General features: G+C 50.0%; 7 protein-coding genes across 7 annotated transcripts; 3 read left to right on the top strand and 4 right to left on the bottom strand.

Moving 5' to 3' along the window:
- Positions 1-404: 404 nt before the first annotated feature.
- Positions 405-3,680, bottom strand: MIND_00317900 (Carboxylic ester hydrolase; the record flags this gene model as incomplete). The annotated part of the gene is made up of 11 exons (XM_037360036.1): positions 405-1,590; positions 1,726-1,936; positions 1,987-2,558; positions 2,610-2,709; positions 2,756-2,794; positions 2,843-3,051; positions 3,104-3,181; positions 3,230-3,278; positions 3,325-3,360; positions 3,408-3,506; positions 3,566-3,680. The coding sequence occupies 11 exons, from the start codon at positions 3,678-3,680 to the stop codon at positions 405-407; spliced, it is 2,694 nt and encodes an 897-aa protein (XP_037222921.1).
- Positions 3,681-4,091: 411 nt separating this feature from the next.
- On the top strand, positions 4,092-6,418 carry MIND_00317800 (uncharacterized protein; the record flags this gene model as incomplete). Its single annotated transcript, XM_037360035.1, has 15 exons — positions 4,092-4,280; positions 4,326-4,374; positions 4,426-4,522; positions 4,573-4,732; positions 4,798-4,960; positions 5,012-5,122; positions 5,170-5,223; positions 5,277-5,300; positions 5,356-5,399; positions 5,449-5,623; positions 5,682-5,745; positions 5,798-5,941; positions 5,994-6,012; positions 6,061-6,244; positions 6,294-6,418. 15 exons carry the CDS (start codon positions 4,092-4,094, stop codon positions 6,416-6,418), a joined length of 1,602 nt encoding a protein of 533 aa, XP_037222920.1.
- An 83-nt stretch (positions 6,419-6,501) lies between these two features.
- Positions 6,502-8,299, bottom strand: MIND_00317700 (Agmatinase; the record flags this gene model as incomplete). Its single annotated transcript, XM_037360034.1, has 12 exons — positions 6,502-6,602; positions 6,654-6,745; positions 6,800-6,838; positions 6,892-6,911; positions 6,964-7,031; positions 7,084-7,183; positions 7,276-7,391; positions 7,437-7,648; positions 7,699-7,873; positions 7,923-7,933; positions 7,989-8,002; positions 8,048-8,299. 12 exons carry the CDS (start codon positions 8,297-8,299, stop codon positions 6,502-6,504), a joined length of 1,200 nt encoding a protein of 399 aa, XP_037222919.1.
- Positions 8,300-8,762: 463 nt separating this feature from the next.
- Positions 8,763-13,431, top strand: MIND_00317600 (uncharacterized protein; the record flags this gene model as incomplete). Its single annotated transcript, XM_037360033.1, has 21 exons — positions 8,763-8,898; positions 8,948-9,067; positions 9,118-9,372; positions 9,419-9,454; positions 9,503-9,883; positions 9,932-10,098; positions 10,144-10,273; positions 10,318-10,437; positions 10,483-10,556; positions 10,749-10,924; positions 10,973-10,990; positions 11,040-11,076; positions 11,123-11,322; positions 11,370-11,599; positions 11,644-11,829; positions 11,879-12,086; positions 12,138-12,241; positions 12,297-12,325; positions 12,366-12,870; positions 12,918-13,203; positions 13,254-13,431. 21 exons carry the CDS (start codon positions 8,763-8,765, stop codon positions 13,429-13,431), a joined length of 3,576 nt encoding a protein of 1,191 aa, XP_037222918.1.
- A 373-nt stretch (positions 13,432-13,804) lies between these two features.
- On the bottom strand, positions 13,805-14,239 carry MIND_00317500 (uncharacterized protein; the record flags this gene model as incomplete). The annotated part of the gene is made up of 3 exons (XM_037360032.1): positions 13,805-13,977; positions 14,039-14,087; positions 14,141-14,239. 3 exons carry the CDS (start codon positions 14,237-14,239, stop codon positions 13,805-13,807), a joined length of 321 nt encoding a protein of 106 aa, XP_037222917.1.
- A 2,153-nt stretch (positions 14,240-16,392) lies between these two features.
- On the top strand, positions 16,393-17,935 carry MIND_00317400 (uncharacterized protein; the record flags this gene model as incomplete). Its single annotated transcript, XM_037360031.1, has 3 exons — positions 16,393-16,693; positions 16,746-16,911; positions 16,963-17,935. 3 exons carry the CDS (start codon positions 16,393-16,395, stop codon positions 17,933-17,935), a joined length of 1,440 nt encoding a protein of 479 aa, XP_037222916.1.
- Positions 17,936-18,019: 84 nt separating this feature from the next.
- Positions 18,020-18,767, bottom strand: MIND_00317300 (uncharacterized protein; the record flags this gene model as incomplete). The annotated part of the gene is made up of 2 exons (XM_037360030.1): positions 18,020-18,664; positions 18,714-18,767. 2 exons carry the CDS (start codon positions 18,765-18,767, stop codon positions 18,020-18,022), a joined length of 699 nt encoding a protein of 232 aa, XP_037222915.1.
- Positions 18,768-18,854: the final 87 nt, after the last annotated feature.

Genomic DNA, 18,854 nt, shown 5'->3' with positions numbered 1-18,854 from the left:
ATAGCCTTACTCAAAAGTATGACCTCAACTGATAGTATACTATTGGTCATCCACCAAGAACCTTCTTCTTCATCTCGACCGTCAAACCCACGAAACGAGTACCAATTCTAGTCATGGCGCATCTCCACCAAGACCACGACAACGACCACTAACTCCACTCCTGTTGCGTGGAAGAACAAGCCTGAGCTTGACTTTTGAACGTTTTGCAGGCGTTTTAAAAAATGTCCTTGTGTCGGTCAACTGCGACGTAAGGTCAGGTCTGTTACAGTCCATTGTATGGGTGTCGCCTGCATTTGAGGGTGCCGACACCAATTTGAGAGTGTTGAGTCCACCTTCCTCCGGTGGAAACGCCTGGTCATAGTGGTTAACAACACATCACCTGGGACGGAGGAAACAACGTGCATTTAACCATGAACCTGCAACCAGACACACTCTCCTGCCGCCTTTCTTACGCGATTCATGAATGCCAAGCCCTCCCTCTCTTCTCTGATTTCTTCTATGAGGATCATATCTGCGCCTTGCCGCTCGAGTGTTAACAGCCCGTCAAACAAGAGGTGCGCTGATTTGGCCGGATCAGCCGACGGCCCCAACGGGAATCGAAGCCACTCGAATCCGTCTATAGGCAGTGAATATTTTCCAAGAGGTGAGTCCGTCGGAGAGAGGATTCCGATTTTCAAAGTTGCTCTTCCTTCTGTCTTGAGCGACTCGAGATATGAGACAAAGTTGACCGGCTTAATGTCTGTGGGTGGCGTCGACAAAGTGCAGAGAAGATTGACGGGAACTGCGGGAGAGTAGTGTCTATATTTCATTCCCGGAGTTGTCGGAGCCGCCTCCAACACTTCGTCGCGGTAGTCGCGTTTGTGAACCAACACCTTTGGGATCGACTCTAACTCGAGCTGCAATACGCGTTCTATATCCTCCACCGTCACTCCTCCAGGTCGCAGGACACGAATTTCTCCGTCAGCTTGGAGACCATCCACGACTGTACTCTCAAGCCCGACATCACAGGCCCCACCATCGAGAATGAGGCTGATCTTGCCGTTCAAGTCCGCATAGACATGTTCCGCCTTTGTTGGGCTGGGCTTTCCGGAAGAGTTTGCACTCGGCGCAGCTAGCGGAGTGTTGGAAACCGCAATCAGGGCACGGGCAACAGGGTGAGACGGCATTCGAATGGCCACGGTTGGCTGTCCTGCAGTGACGATTGGTGGGATAGTGTTAGGGTCGCATGGGAAAAGTAAAGTGAGTGGGCCGGGCCAGAAATGTTTGATTAACGCGGTATACGTAGCCGGTAGGATATACTCTGGAGGTAATAATGTTTGCAGCATTGGGAAGGACGAGACATGCACGATCAGTGGGTTGTCCGCCGGTCTTCCCTTGGTAGAAAAGATTTTCGATGTGGCAGATGCGTCTAGTGCTAGTGCTCCTAGTCCGTAGACCGTCTCTGTAGGGAATGCAACCGGGCGTAGGTTTTGTACGAGTTCATGAGCAGCAAGCTCTAATGCTGATTGAGTTTCTGACGATGAGAAAGAAGGGGAGGCAGCAGAAGCGGGAAACGATATCGATCCCGGGTCGCACTTGAGGACGCGTGTGCTGAGTGCCATCAGCCGTCGAGCTAACATCCAAAATTTTCTGACTCGACAATCCAGCACGTGACCGCAAATCAATGTATTCGAGATTCAAGTTCAATATGGTGGGAGTGCATCTAACAGTCGTAGTTTTTCGTACCAATGACTGTCCTCAGACCACTCTATCGCACGGTCTTCTCCAAGAGCAAGAATATCCTGAGGCCCACGTAAGGGCTTACCAGCACTCTCCACTGCCTCCACTTCCTCTGAAATTCGAGCCAACCAAGATCTCGCGATTTCTACTTGTGCTTCAGTTAAGTCTGGCACGCGGAAAGCCCATAGCGCTCGGTCAGAGCCATGAGTGACGTAACCTAATTTCGATTTAGAGAGCCTCGACTTAAGTAAATGTTAGGGTGCGTACCTTCTGGACGTAATTGTTCAGGAGTCCACCGAATCTCATAACGAAGGAAAGGGAACCCAGCATCATGAAGGTCTCGCGCAAGAATTCTGACTGGTAGATGCACTTGGCTGTCACTAAGCACATCCCCAAAAAGTTTTTGGACGCTCGCAGGGGATTTCTCGTAGTATTCCATCAGTCTTGCGACCATGTCTTTTGAGAAATATCGTTCCAGATTCATGACGACGTCCGACATTGTTTTGACAGGGTGAGCAATAGAATAGAGGTACCATTCCTCAGTTAAATCGCCGATAACAATGCTCTTGACGCCTTTGGCTCTCAAACCGTGCGCAAACCCACCTGTGCGTTGCCATTGCATAGGGTTTGGCTTTTCCGGAAGCCATGTCCCATCCCAGCAGCCGCGAAACGTGCCGAACTCGATGCCTAGTGCATCTGTTTCAATAACGTTAACAATTTTGTCCGCAGGAAGTCGCTGTAGTTGGCTGAGCGCGTCAGTTGAGAATGGATCAATGTGGAGTGCATTGCAAAGGGCTTGGAACTGGGGGCGAAGTTCAGCTGGCGTTCTTGGCGCACAACTGTTCTATGAGGTTATCGAGTGCACCATATTGATTCGGGGGTAGACGTACACAATAGCGTTGGACTGGAGAACTGCTGAACTGAACGGAGCCGACACGCCATCAGGAAGGTGGGAGGCGAAATGGAGAAGTTGATGGACGGAGTGTGCACCTAGAGAGGTTAGGATCATGACCAGCGGGACGGAGCAGCAGCTTACCGGCGGAGAGACCATTAATTTCAATGTTTTCTGGATCACCTATCGGCCAGCTGGGTGTTAGAAACTTGGGACAACAAAGTGATATACCTCCGAAGGAAATGATGTTCTCTTTGATCCACAAGAGTGCCAGCCATTGATCTTTGAAGCCAAAATTACCACTGATAGGCGGAGAGTCGCTCGCCAGGAAACCGAACACGGACAATCGGTAGCCTATATTGACCCATACCTCGGAACGTTCCGCTGAAATGTACTGGGCCTGTGAACCGAGTCCATGCGGAGAACCATATTGGAGAAAACTACGGATAAGGAGATCGTGAGACTTGGACAACGGTTTGCTTTTCTGCATACCCGCCATGGATGTACACCTTGACCGGAAATCCTTTTGTTTCGGGAAAGCAGGGAGGTGCCGCGATATTTAGAAAAAGACTAAGGCGTTATCGGTGGTCGATCTATAGCAAATACTTGAAAACTTACGGATTTTCGGAAGGCTTTCCGAAACCAACTTTGTCCTCGAATCGGGTACCTATGGCAAAGGGATGAGCTGCGTGCAACTACTTGATTGGCAATACCTCTCGCTTGGCCGTCGTTTTTTGGCTGAACGCAGTCTAAAGCTCATGAGATCGATTGTCGTTCACAGTACGTTTTCACCTACAACTTAACTCTCTCGTATATTCCTTGTCCTGGTAGCGGAAATCCGGTGGTAATGGCTGGGGGTCCTGGAATCTCACGGGAGGCAGGGCGTAAGGCACCTCTATGCAGCAAGAGTCAATGCTGAAAGGCCTGGGATCCATCTATTCAAGTAAAACGAACCAAGGAAAATGGCAGAACCGTTGGCGGCGCGGGCTCCGGTTACTATCCCAAGAGCAGTTTCAACTGGAACGCGCTGCGTGGAGCGTAGTTCCTCATCCAAGTGTTGTGTTGACATTCAGACAGTCTATGGGAGAGGCGTGGCGATTAGGTTATTTGCATTGAGGAAGTATGGGAAGAAGGGACTTCTATCAGCCTTCTCCCATGTCACTAGCGACATCGGCGCACAACAAAATATGCTTGTTTTGCCTTGCTTCCGTCGCAAACTTGCGATTACGCTGGTTAAGTCGCGAACGCCGAAAGGTCGTGAAACGTATGTCACACGACGTAACGCAAGGGTCTTCCTTCTCAATATTCGATGCGTTGGGTTCTCCACAGTCGCAGTTGCCTATCTTCCGATCCGGTCGCGTGTTGGGCGTCTTACTAGATGCAGAATGTCAACATAATCCATACTCACCTTATCTTTGACCATTATCCTCTTAGCCTGACCTGGGATTGGTAGTGACAGGCAATCCAAAAACCACCCTGTATGGCTGCAAACGACACCATGAGCTCCGAGAAAGCCGCAAGAGACTCTCCAGTCATCTCTGAAAAAGTTGACGCCGATGTCTATGTTCTCGATGTAGACACAGCAAAGTTGGCCGCACTGGGCTACAAGAGCGAATTCAAACGCGAATTTTCGCTCCTAGAGACATGCGCTTTCAGCTTTAGTATCATGGTGAGCCAGCATTGACTTGCGAAAAACACATGACAAACCTTTTAGGGAATCGTCGCCTCTATATCCTCGACCTTGTCGTTCGGACTAGTCAACGGTTGGTGCGGAATCCGGCGAACTGGCCAACATCTCTAACAGCACAAGCAAGGCGGACACGTTGGATTTGTATGGGGATGGTTCATTCCCTGCTTCTTCGTTTGTTTCTTCGTGGCTCCAAGCATGGCAGAAATGGCCTCTTCAATGCCGTGCGTCACTAGAGCTACACTCAAATTGTTCTATATAAGCTCTCTGGCAGGACAAGTGCTGGATTGTACTACTTTTCTGCGAAACTGGCACCTGAAAAACACGCTCCACTGGCCAGCTGGATTACAGGTGCAAACCTACCTCATGTTGCAGTGGTGCTCATTCCATACCAGGATGGGTATGATCAACCAAGGACGGGACTGAGCCTGACAGTAACTAGGCTAATATTACTGGCCAAGTGGCTTTGGTCTGTTCCATCGACTTCACATGCGCACAGATGATCACGACCGCCATCGCCGTCAGTACTGACGGTAAAACTGTTCTTTCTCTTGGGGCGACCTATGGAATCCTTGTGGCCATCCTGGTCTCTCATGGAATTGTGTGCTCAACTACAACCAAGATTCTCGCTCGCTTGAATCTATTTTATGTAGTTGTCAATGGTCAGTCATAAAGTACGACTACCACGTTGCTTATCTTGGTACCACTTATAGTGGGTACCACCATCGCGGCGATTATCGCTCTCCTGGTTGCGTCCGGGGACAATAAAGTCTCCACAAAGGATGCCTTTACGCTGTTCGAAAATCACAGTGGATGGGCGGCCAGTAAGCATCGTCGTTTATTCCGATTTTACATTCACCAACTTTGTTAGATGGGTGGGCATTTATGCTGGCTTTCACCGCTCCCATGTGGACGTTGACTGGTTGTAAGCACCATTTTTCTCCTGATAACTCCATATCGACACCTACTCGTTCCCAGATGATTCGGCTGCCCACATCTCTGGTGAATTGTTTATGATCGTCCAGTTCTTTGGCATGATAACAGGTTCTTTCTTCAGAGGAGACATCAAATGCTGGGCGGGCGGCGCCAATTGCTATATTGGTTTGTTCTCTGCTTAGTCGTCATTGCATTGATTAATCAAGCGAGTAAGGTGGGAGTTGGAGCTACAGCAAGCTTCGGATGGCTTCTACTAATCGCAACCTCATTTGTGGTCCTATCGGTTGATGATCTATTAACCACGACCCTTCCACTTCCGATGGGACAAGTTTTTCTCAATGTGCTTGGAAAGTCGGGAATGCTTGCGATCTGGTCATTCATCATTGTAGGTGAGGCATCCATCTTGTCTTATAACTAGGTTCTGCCACTTGTTAACTTGTTTCCTAGTTCAGTATGTCACTGGAGCTGCTCAAGGGGTTGACGCTTCGCGTGTTGTCTTTGCCTTCGCAAGGTAATGTATATGCACAGTCATCTTCCCCGTCGCTTGTTCAACACCGGAGCAGAGACAACGCATTGCCTGGGTCTCGTTGGTGGAAGAAGATGAATAGATACGCGGTGCCGGGCTACGCCGTCTGGTTCGTCATGTTTTGGTCGGCCATCATCGGTCTGCTCGGATTCTCGGTCACTGCCCTCACATCGTTGGCAGGGTAAGTTAACTTTTAATTGATTCCAATGTTTTGACAATAAGCTATTCTCCAGGGCCTCAGTCATTGGATTAGTGCGTGTTATCTTATCTACCTATCAGGCATTGATGCTTTCTCGATAGTACACGTCTTATGCTGCCCCCATTTTTCTTCGTATAACATCAGGGCGCGATAAGCTGGAGCCTGGATCGTTCACCTTGGGGCGCTGGGCAGTGCCAATCGGTGCAGTCGCTGTAGCGTGGGTTAGCTTTGTCGTGGTACTCCTCCTTTTCCCTCCTTCGAAAGCGGTCGATGCAGAAAGCATGAGTATACATTCTCTTTCGGATTCAGGGACAAGCTAAATCGGCCACCATAGATTATGCGGTTGTTATCGTCATGTCGGTATTCATATTCGCCTCGGTTTCATGGGTCGTTTCTGCTCGCCACTGGTTCCATGGACCGGTCAGAACGGTCGAGGAATCCAGTGATGGATCAATGTGATACGGTCATGTGATTAGATTATGAAGCATGATTGCACGACGCGTGTATTCATATCAAGTCAATCGTGCTAGAAAACCACGTATTTAAGCTGACTTTGCCACCTTACCGAGAGGGGTCTTGGCCATGACACTGAGCACTTCAAAGAGGACGTCAGCTGCGGCCATGGTAGTGAGTTCAGCATTGGCTAGGACGAAGCGTCAATCATAAGAACTTGGCTTGGAAGAAATGGACCGACTGTCATATGCGGGAGCAACTTCGACAATGTCAGCCGAGACTATATGCATGCCCTCTAATCCTCTGAGAATTGTCCGCAATTCCCTAGTTGACCTGTGCTCGGTTCGGATCTACGTATGCTCCAACTCGGACAAACAGTGAACTGACCAGCCACCAGTTTCAGGCGTCCCCGTCGCGGGAGCAAACCTTGACGCGTGTAAGCTGGCTTTGAGCGTTGGAATGGTGGGAAGGGAGCTCACGCTGGGTCGATACTATCAATCTAGAACTTCGTCAGCAACTTGGAGAGGGCACGTTGCGGTTGGTTGTCTCACATCGATGGACAGATACACAGGGTTGTTTCCGACAGTTTGGCGAATCTTCTTGATTATACCGTCGGTACCTAACGGCTGCATTTCAACCCAATGAATAAGGGGAAAACAGGTCAAACGAACCTATAGTATCTATTTCTCTCGCCTCAATCCGCTGGAAGCCCGAGTTGTCGTCATTTTCGTAGTCTTCTGGCCCACTCAATGTCGTGCGAATCGCCCCGTGCTAAAACAGAATGAACTAGGATCAAAGGTTCAAGATGAAGAATCAGGAAAGTGGGGGGTGCCAGTGAACTTGGAAGTGAACAAGATACTTGCAATTGACGATCCGTTTTTTATCAAGCCTTCCTGAGACGCCCAATAGAAATAAGTTCCGTGATTAATAGCTGCTTGGTCGCTCGGGGCTCCACCAAATACTGCCGGCTTCCAAGTATCTGTGCGGAGAGGTTAAATAGCATTTATCATCGGATTGAACGAACCGAGGTGCGAATCAAAGTGGATGACCGAAATTTTGCCATAGACAGAGTTAATGGAACGCAAGAGAGGTAGAACAATGGTGTGGTCGCCGCCAAGTGTGATGACTCGCGGATGATTTTTGCCGTCAAGTGAGAGAGGCACAAGGGCTTCTCCAGTAATGGAGTCATGGCCCAAGGGTGAGAAGGCTTCACGTTGAAGAAGCGCTTTATGCCCACTGTTAGAGGTCAATCTAGAGTACTCAAAGTAAGAAACACGAGCACTGACTCTTCTATTTGCTGGATCGCATACTTGTTGTCGTAGGGAGTGACAGGGATGTCTCCACAGTCGACAATTCTGAGGCCAGACTGGAAAGGATTGACTTGAAGGGGAACATTGTACCCGCCATATAAAGTCAAGCGACGGCTGCCTGCGCGTATACCGGACGGCCCAAACCTAGCGCCTACATACTATGCGTCAGTCACAACACGGAGTATAGTGCGGGGACGAACCGGGTCGATAGCTACATCAAGTGCATGGATGACAAAACCTTTCAGACTGACAACAAGTTCACTGACCTAGTCGCGGTATCCTATGCAATGTTGATTAGCTGAGCTCAATAAGTAGTAAATCCTACAAATGGTGCTCCTATAAAGGCGATGTCGAAGGGAACATTGCTTTCGCGGGTAAGGCATTGGACCCAAGGGAGCTTGGCGAATGTTGTAATCCCAGAGAAGATGGCGTCTGCTGTGACTTCGCCGTTGCGACCACGATAGATGGGTTCAAAAGGGAATCGAACATATTCGAGAGGCATCTGGTCTTCATGGTCGTGATCTCCATGTGCAGCGCAGAGGGTAAAAGCAAAGACGAGGGGAAGAATGACCTTCATTTTCAAGTGAATGAGGGGGGAATTCGAGGCTAGGCTGTGCTATTTTGGACGATGAAATATAGCTGAAGACGCACATGCACTATTCGGATCAGGGGGTCCGTCCAGAGGGAGATTCAAGAGAGCCGTAAAGCTTAGACTTGGGTACAATCGCATCGGCGAGGGTTCTCGGTGTCTTTGGGCACCAATGGAGCAAGATAAGTGAGGTAACAGCAAATAGAAGCCCAACAAGAGGCTGAAATTTCAGTCGAACGTCTGAGTATAGACGGGGCATCTACTCGTGTTCTGCCTTGAGGCGATCGACTGTAAGTCAACTGATTTTATGGTATTTCCGAGCGCATGCTATTACTCACCCGATTCCACGAACAGTCGTCGTATTTCATGCCGAATTGCATAGTCGCGATAAGACACTTGACGCCCACTCGGCAGTGTTTAAAGGCGTTAGTGAGCAACGGAGGAAAAAACAATGCAGACACCAAACGAGATTGACCCCCTCCTGCCAAGCCCTCGCCCAACCCCCGCTGGCGAAGTCGAGTTGGAAACAACAGGAACTCCAGGTTTAACGGCCCTTTCATGGTCTCTGCTTCGAGACTCGATCCCAGGTCTGCCCACTCTAGACTGATTGCAACGTCAACCTCGAACATCTCGCAGTTATTGTGTCGTATATTTTGCAAAATTCCATTCAGACCGCCTCTATTTTGATTGCTGGAAGACTTGGGCCTGATGAGCTCTCTGTTGCTGCATTCGCCCAGATGCTAGCGTTCGTCACAGGTAAGAGGTTGCCTGCACATGATCATCAAATATGACGCAGAGTTTTTCAGGCTGGTGTGTTGCCTTGGGCGGGACCACCGCACTCGACACGTTAGGGTCACAAGCATACACAGGAGGTCACATAACTGCACTCTCAATTCACTTTCAGCGCTGCGTTGTTATCTTATGGGTCCTTTTCATCCCGGTCGCCATCACATGGTGGTTCATGCACCCCATTCTTGTCGCACTGGGACAATCAGCAAGTCTCAGCCACGACACCCAAACCTTCCTTCGCATTTTGATCGCTGGAGCGCCAGGATATATCGGTTTGTTGGTATCAACGCTGCAAGAGTTTAACCCTCATTCGATCAGGATTTGAAAGCCTAAAAAAATACCTCCAATGTCAAGGTGGGTTCGTGTAACTCGGCATTGCTGATCCTTGACATCCACAACCAGGAATCATGGGCGGCTCCACCAAAGTACTTGCAGTCGTTTTCCCTATCAACATTGTCGGGAATATTTATTTGATCCATTATACGCGGCTGGGGGTGTTCGGAGCAGCAGTTGCAGTATCATCAATGTACTGGCTCTGCTTTATCTTGTTGGGGTGGTGGACATGGTCGTCTCCAGTGCATAGGGCAAATGGAACTTGGGGAGGACTTCGACCTTGGGCTGCTTTGAACCCTCGAAGCTGCTATGGATTTATCAAGCTTGCGATACCAGGCATTCTTATGGTAGGAACCGAGTGGGCGGCATTTGAAATTGTGGCCTTGGCTGCAGGTCGTTTGGGGGCGTTGTCTTTGGCAGCGCAGTCTGTTATTATGACCACGGACCAAAGTAGGTTGTCTATTGCGCTGACAAACACGTCAAGCCAATTTTCTGCAGTTTTGAATACTATTCCGTTCGGTCAAGGAGTTGCTGCGTCTGCTAGGGTCGGAAATCTTATCGGCGCAAGGTCTGCTGTTGGCGCAAAACATGCGGCTCATGCTTCGGCATTCGTTAGTGTGATCGTTGGATTTGTTGTCCTTGTGTTGATGATGGCTACGAAAGATGTGCGTATTTTGTCAAGTGTAGGGATGGAACTAAAGAGGTTGAAGGGCTATGGCTATCTCTTTAGTGACGATGTTGATGTTGTGAGGCTTGTCGCAAAGGTGATGCCCCTTGTAGCTTCGTTTCAAGTCGCGGACGGTCTTGCGGGATCGTGTGGAGGAGTGCTCCGAGGGCAAGGTGTGCTTCTTGTTTTTTTTTTGAACATCGAGTGAGAATCCAAGGTCGGCAACATCTGGGAGCACTCTTCAACTGCGTGGCATATTATTTGCTAGCTCTTCCCCTTGGCATCACGCTCGCGTTTTCGAGAAATACCGCCCTCGGTTTACAGGGGCTGTGGATAGGTCGGCTTCCGTTACGCAAAGGTAGTAACTAATGATGTCGGATAGGACAGGTTGTGGCTTTGTTTCTTGTCGGTTTGGCGGAGTTCTATGTGGTGTTTCGAAGCGACTGGGATGAAGAGGTTCGCCGTGGTGTGGAGAGAAACGAATTTGACGCCAAACAATGGGTTGGAGGGGTAGAGAATCTGGAAGAACAGTAACGACGATAAATTGGGGTGAGAAGTAAATATAGCAGCGTCACGCGAACGGTCACACAATTGTTTTCGGACACGTCGACGACCTCTGCCGCCCACGCGACAACTTACCCACTCTAGCCAGAGGCTTTGTCTTCAATGACGGCCTTAGCCTATCCGCTCCCTTCTGTATCGTCGGCAACCGTTACAAATACCGCGTCGCTTCTCAAAATTGTTGCGCTCTGCCTCATCTCTGGCGCTGCAATTGCCTCCCGTCTTTTCGCTGTCATCAACTTTGAGAGTATTATCCATGAATTGTGAGCCGTCTCAGCTCCCTTCTGCTGTCTCTGATAACTCTTCACAAGTGATCCTTGGTTCAACTAGTACGTTGAAGCTTGATTTTCTAAACGCTTTGCTCAATCAGGTTGCAAGTCGCGCTACTCGTGTCCTCGCCTACAAGGGCTTCTATGTCTGTCTTTTACTTTAACTACCTCTGTATTCTTAAGCTTTGTCAGGAATTCTGGAACTGGTTCGACCCAACTGCTTGGTATCCTCTAGGGCGTGTGGTTGGCGGGACCGTCTACCCCGGAATCATGGCGACCAGTGGTGTCATCTATAACTTTTTGCATGCCCTGAACATTCCCGTTGACATTCGTAATGTCTGTGTGATGCTTGCGCCTGGCTTCAGCGCCCTGACCGCTTGGTCCACTTACATGTGCGTCGCCATATTTTTACCACTATTCTGCTAATTTCATACCCAAGGTTTACGAAAGAAATGAAAGATGAGAGCGCCGGACTTCTCGCGGCTGCCTTCATTGGAATTGTACCTGGCTACATTTCTCGCTCAGTCGCAGGGTCATACGACAATGAGGCTATTGCAATTTTTCTCCTGATGTTCACGTTTTATCTGTGGATCAAAGCCTTAAAAGTTGGCAGCGCCCTCTTCGGTACACTCGCTGCTGTTTTCTACTTTTATATGGTTTCTGCCTGGGGTATGTTGGCCATGCCTTAATACGTCAGTGCTAATTGTCAATAGGCGGATATGTTTTCATCACCAACATGATTCCTCTCCATAGCTTGGTCCTCATCTTAATGGGCCGCTTTAGTAGCAGACTCTACGTCGCGTATACGTCTTGGTATGCTATCGGCACCTTGTCGAGTATGCAAGTGCCGTTTGTTGGGTTCCAGCCCGTCTCCACGAGTGAACACATGGCAGCATTGGGTCCGTATTCCATTCCTCACAACACCTAGTCCTTTGATGCAGTTCTCAGGTGTCTTCGGCTTACTCCAAATAGTCGCATTCATCCAACTTGTCCGCTCTCATGTTTCCTCAAAGCAGTTCCAAGACCTCCTCTTCATCTCCGCCATCTCCATTGGTGTCCTCGGTGCAGTCGGCATCATCGGCCTCACGTATACCGGCAAGATCGCTCCGTGGACTGGACGATTCTACTCCCTTTGGGACACGGGTTACGCCAAAAAGTAAAGAAGAATCTGATTAAGAATCTAATCTCTTGCTCATTATCTCCTCAGGCACATTCCGATTATCGCTTCCGTCTCAGAACATCAACCGACAGCATGGCCCTCGTTCTTTATGGATCTCCAGTTCCTCATATTTTTTGTTCCCCGCTGGTGTTGTCCTTTGCTTTCATAAGCTACGGGACGAACATGTATTCGTCATCATCTACGCAGTCATGGCTAGCTACTTCGCTGGAGTCATGGTCCGTCTTATGCTTACGCTTACTCCTGTTGTTTGCGTAGCATCTGCGGTCGCCTTCTCCACCCTTTTGGACACATATCTCGACGCCGGGGAGCCTGAAAACGCTGACCAAACTGCCGAAGCCGACCCTGTTAATGGCGAGTCTTCCGTTAAAAAAGCTCAAAAAGGCAGTATCTACTTCCGGATCAGGAGGAGCGCTCACCGACCTTGTTGCGGCTGCTGCGCCCGAAGGAACTCGGTCCAAGGGAATTTACGGACTGGATACTCGTCTCGCCGTGATCCTAAATGCTATTGGAATGCTCGCATTCTTCGTCCACCACTGTACCTGGGCCACTTCTGGTGCTTATTCTTCGCCTTCAGTCGTTCTTGCTTCCCAAAATGCCGATGGTAGTCAGCACATTATCGATGACTTCCGTGAGGCCTACTATTGGCTGAGGCAGAATACACCTGAAACTGCTGTCGTCATGAGCTGGTGGGACTACGGTTACCAAATTGCTGGAATGGCTGACCGCCCAACTCTGGTCGACAACAACACGTGGAACAATAGTTTGTGGTATTCATTTTGTCGAGGCTCGCTGACTCAGCATCAACAGCGCACATTGCTACAGTTGGCAAGGCCATGTCCAGTACCGAGGAGGTCGCGTATCCCATCCTTCGCAAGCATGACGTCGACTACGTGTTAATCATATTCGGCGGTCTGCTGGGCTATTCAGGCGATGATATCAACAAATTCTTGTGGATGGTTCGCATTGCCCAAGGAATCTGGCCAGAGGAGATCCAAGAACCCAACTACTTTACGCCACAAGGGGAATACCGCGTCGATGACATGGCATCGACAACGATGAAGAACTCACTCATGTACAAGATGTCATACTACCGGTAAGTTTCGGACTCGACGGTCATTGGCGATGCTAATGACTGTGCTTCAGTTTCGCTGAGCTATTCGGCGGTGGTAATGCTCTGGATCGTGTCCGTAACCAGCATGTCCCTAAGGTTGGGCCTACGCTGGACTATCTAGACGAAGCTTACACGACTGAAAACTGGATTGTTCGTGGCTTCGATTGCTCTTTTTTTGCTCATGCCTCGCTAACGCCACATGACTTTTAGGTGCGGATTTACCAGGTGAGGAAGGAGGATCTTTTGGGACGTGACTTGAAGAGCGCAAATGCCTTCGCAAAGGGAAAGAAGCGCAAGCGATCGAAGCCCTTGACTAACAGGAGGAGACCGCTGTAAAACACCAAAAGCAATACAGATTCTATTTAATGCCAGGTCCGCGTGGTGTAAACAGTTCGAAGTTGTGCTACTGACGGTAACTGTCTGTTGTCTCTGTCCATTTAGCGAGTCCTTCCAAACTGGTACAAAGTAATACATCGGTGGAGAAAAGGAACATTAGTAGTCATCGTGGTGGCATGAGGGGTGAAAATCATGCAGTCCAAGTCCTATCCGTCGAAAGCTACAATGTCTTTTTTTGTGGTCATTATCACTTGGGAGGCTTTAGCCCACATGAAGTCCGGTTATGGCCCTCCCGACCACAAAGGGCGCAGCAACCACGAGCTCTTGGCCGAGCTGGCGGTAATGGCGGAGGCTTGGGAACTTCAGGAAGGGGACAAGTCTTGCGATTGTGTCCTGGTTGTCGACAGTTGGTACATCGGTCTAGAGTGAGATGTGAGAAGAAGCGCCAGGCACACGCGAAGGATCAGTGGAAGGAGCGTACTTATGATGCCCTGCCGAGTAGCATTCGATTGCGGGCTTGGGTTCGATTGCTATAAACAAATGAGTGCGCTGCTCTATTGAACGCGACAAAGACGCGACTGACATAGCTGTGAGTCGGATGCATGCTACCAGAGCCAGATTTGCCGCTCGTCGACGACGTGGGGGAGGGTGAAGGCGAGCATAGCAACTGGTTGATATTCATGAGGAATGGGGAGTGAGTTTGGCGGGGCACGAAAACTCAACGCGCTTATAAGCGCATGATGGACACTTTTTTTATTCCGAGGAGGATGGCAGGAAACAGATCGTCGATAATGAAAAGTTGGTCCGGCCTCAAAGAGAAACAGATGGATGAGCGGGTTTTAGTTTGCAAGGCATTCACGACATACCTTTGGTCAAACACAGCCTAGGCACGCTGCAGCAAAGTTTGGCTGAACACGAGATGTGATTTGCACTGCGACAAGGCAGAGCTCGGACAGGGTCAACAGACATCAACCTTCCAACTGGCGGATTCGGGAAGTTGAACCTCTTTTCTTGCGGAAATAACGGTCGAGGTTATCCACCAGACTTGGACAATCTCGACCGTCATATCGGCCAAAAGATGTAATTACTCCCAAAAGGCCACCTCGACCCTGAGGCACGCAGAAGAATGCATGGCTCTGAGCCACATATAGGCATGGGATGGTGGGTTCAAAAGTTGCGAGGTGTGACAGTTCGTTCCGTTCACCTTCTTCTTTCCCGCTCCCCCCCCTGATAAAATTACCCGTCCCGTCTGAGTCGTGGGCTCGGTCCGAAGAAAATCATGATGTTATTACAAGTAAACTGCTATGGTACGCACCCTCTATCTGACTGCTCTCTCAGAACAAGATGGACTATTCGCCCTGTCAGCATCGCGACGACGAGGTTGTTGGTGGAAATGAGAAGTGATGGTGGCTAATAGTCGTCGTCGCCAACCAGCTTGTTGCTCCTGTTCCCCATCGTTTCGCTCCACTAGTTCTGATTCTGGCTTGATCTCTGGTGTCCTCGTTTGCCACTGCCTCCTGCTCTCTACCCATTGCAGCTTGTCTTCTTCCCATTTCGACAACCACTCTGTCGGGGATAATTTTGTGATGTGCTCCTGGTCTATCCAATCGGCGTCTTTCTCTGAATGTTCAAGTTGTGGCTGCTGCCGGGTAGATGGGCCTGCTGCGATGTCGAGGGCTTCAGAACTCATTTTTATGGGTGTGGTTGGGTAGTCAGTTCGGGAGCGTCGAAGGAACGGCTTTTGCCCTTATATCTCCCCTCTTGAATTCGCAGGCGCTTCAGAGATTTAATCATTGCCTCAAATAGCTCTATGCCGAAGTTGATTGCCCGAGCTTTGAGTGGACTCGTCGTGTGTCAGGTCTACAGCGACCACTATGAAACTTCGGAATCCCGCTCAAAATCGGCGCGCTCATTTGTTCACTTGACAGATGCTAGTGTGGGCGCTAGTTGATTCAAAGGAGAGAGAGAGAGAGCAAAAAAGAGGAACAAACCATCTTTGTTCTCGAGCCCTTCACGACGGATTACCTTTGGCGCCTCTTTGGCGCCTCTAGTGACAAGTCGAATGTGGGGGCGACAGAAATGTGATGCTCCCACACAGACAGACTGCATACTTACGGCTCGGTGCAGAGCTCATGGATTATACCGACGTCAGCGAATTTTGACAATCCTGGGTGACGAATTCCTCTTCACCTCGACGGGCGTTCGAGGTCCTTGTGTTGACAATTTCTCGCGGGCGAATCGCTACTGACGACGTCAGACGGTCTCGCCTTATCCGGACTCGGTTGGGGTCGAGATTTGTCTGGTTGATGAGTTGAGATTGTTGGGTCCAGCCGGAATCGAGATCACCACGCAGTTTACATTTCCTCTCGGACGATGGTACATTGTTTGTGAGCTATAGGTAGCTATAGGTAGCTTTACAGCACAACTCACTTCCGAGGAAGCAAAGCTATAAACAGGGTCCTATGGTGAGTAGCCAATCGTGAGTGATTGATGGAGCCAATGAGTGGGTCTAGGCGTGTGACATCGACTCGTGTCACGCTGTTTCGGCTTTCTCGGAACATCGTTTTCTCGTTCCTTACAAGCCCTACCGCGCACAAATAATACAGAGCGCCATGTATTCGAGTCTATAGCGTGTTCTCTAACCCTCTGTAGAGATGTCTGGCCACAAAATATGCAGAAACACATTTGATGTGAGCACGATTAATTCTGATTGGTCCCGTCAGGTCGAGATGAGGAGAATCTAGGCCGCTGCCTACGCCTGGCCAGAATACCGCGCCCCCGGAGAATAAAACTGGCAGACTGGGATCATGCTGTTGCTACTACTCCCTCCCCAATATGCTGCCCAACTATTATCCGTTGCCGGTGGTAGAGGCGCCGCTCCCTTTACGCCCTCGTGGCCTATGGAAAGGTCGTGAAACCCATAAACGGAGGTCTGATTCAGACCACAATCACCGTCCAACCAAACGGCAGCGCTCGGAAGACACATCCGACGAAGACCAAGAAAACTACTACATCGTCGAACTTACACCCGAGCCAACGCCTGAAATGGAGTCTGAGGAGGAGTTTGTACCGGAGAAGGTCGAGGATTGGGAAGATCTCAAGTCATCATTTGCGCGTGCAGTAGAACAATACGAGAGTGAGTCCTCGCTCTCCTGTGCGTCCAAGTTGATGCTTATGTCTATTAAAAGACGACAATTTCTCTGAGAGTGTTCAATTATTGCGTGGGGTGTTGCGACTCTGCCATCGCTTCCTGTTATTATATCAAGACCCATCCGTACTCTACACCCAGCCCCAACCCAAACTACCCGAACCCATTAGCTTTTCTTCCCTTGCCCCTCGACCACGGAAAAAATGGTGCGAGCACACGTTTCAGACCTCCTTTTTTGGTGCTGATTGGCCTCGCAGCAAGTGCCGCGAGCCCACAACTGCCTTCCACGCTATTCTGGGAACTACGCTGTTTCTTTTCGCCAATATCATTGCTCAAGACCCATCGGTCGCACTTTCCGGTGAACCGACAAACTCGGTGACATACTGGCTCGCTGCGTTGGATGTTTTCGAGATGGGAGAAAACCTACCAAGCCGAACGAGTGGACGCGGCTGTGAAGCTCCAGAAGATTGGAGAATGAACGTCGTTTGGGGCCGGGTGCTACTGTGTATTGCGGACGCTGCTCTAACCCAGCAACGAAACAACTCCTCTCCCGTCGTTGAGCCCAAATGGTTGTCACCAAGCGCTTCTGTTTTTGCGGCCATCCAAATGCGAAGACCACCTGCCTCTCGACGAATATCGCTTGCCTCAGCTGTACCCCACGAGCTCCTCCTGCTGGCCATGGATCACTTCACTCGAGGCATCTTCCTTATGCCACATACTGTCACACCAACCCCTATCAACTCCAGTTCACCCCAATTCAGTCGAGCTGCCGAATTGTTCACAATTGCTCTTGAATTTTTGGGAGTGGCTGAGCGGCTACCCGCTGCTTCAGAACGAATGCGATGGGCAGCCTGGGCGGACAACGTACTTGGCCAAATTCCTGCCCAGGGACAGACTGCTGTTATCGGTCGTATCCGTGGTCGATGTTGGCTTGTCTACGGAACTGCCCATGTCGAGGACATTGAAGAGACGGGCGAGTCTCGTGACTGGGATGATATCTTTGACTCGGAGGATGCTGAAGACGCTCGCGATGGCTTGCAACGGGCCATTGGCTTTTTCGAAAGGGCTGCCGCAGAGGAAGGCGGTAGCAATGACGACGAGCTGCAGGCTTTTCTTGCCGAGTCTTTATTGACTCTCGCAAATCTAACCAAGGAGGAAATCAAGCGGGAGGAATTATATCAGCGGGCCCAATCCTTAGGATGTGTGTCGCTTGACGAGATGGAGAGTTGAATGAAAAAAGTATACCTCAACTAATCACACAGACACACAATGTACTATTGTATTTCTAGCCACAAGAATTCTCTGCATCGCAAATCACACCGCGGCTTGTTTTGCCTTGTTGGTATGACATCGATGAAATGGTGAGGTTCGACATTCTCTAGAGCACCACATTTGTGCACAGTGTTTGCAGCGAGGGAAATTAGAACCGAGTTTTTCGCAGGCAGCACACATAACTGGCCCTGTTGCGACGCGTGATCCATGTTCCAGCGATTCGAGTATGGGGTGGATGCCGGCTATTGGAGGAAGTGTGACAGAAGTGACGGCTCGTGGTCGAACACGGGGGTATTGACCCCAGCCTGGTGGAATGGACGACTGCTCCTGGAAGGGAGAAGCTGTTCTGCTGAGAGACGGAATCGAGACATCTGTGCAGCTGCTGTCTGAGCGGAGACGAAGAGGGCCAGGCAAGTCATCATCACGGTCACGAGCCGCAAAAAACGCGTCATGAGAATCGAGACTCTCTCCGTACTCGTCATAGCCATCGTCGTCCAGCTTGGGAAAAGCGACATCCAGCAACGCGTCTCGAGCGCACCCAGTCAGGGTAAACGACCCTAATGCACTCCCGTTTGTCTTGGTGCTCGTGCTTGGACTGCTGTTTACAGCAATCATGATTTTGGAGGTGGTATTTGGGGAGACAGACACAACAGAAATAGTCCGTCGGCGTCGGTGCCCCAGAGCACGCTAGAGAGTTTCAACAAGCTAAAAACAATCCAGATAAGGAGCTGCTCACCGACAGTCTAGATTGTGGGGTCGCCAAAGGACCATTTCCAGAGCGTGAATGCATGTTAGGCAGAGTAAGCGCAGGAAAGCAAAGGAGTTGCTCGGCCGCCCGTTCCACTTGATTATATAGGACTCGGATGTGCCAGAAGCG

This window comes from Mycena indigotica (genome assembly GCF_014461135.1).
Source record: "Mycena indigotica strain 171206Taipei chromosome Unknown Mind.scaff0003, whole genome shotgun sequence".
Taxonomy (NCBI): domain Eukaryota; kingdom Fungi; phylum Basidiomycota; class Agaricomycetes; order Agaricales; family Mycenaceae; genus Mycena; species Mycena indigotica.
The sequence above is the reverse complement of the archived record's forward strand: the minus strand, read 5'-3'. Positions and strand labels throughout refer to the sequence as shown.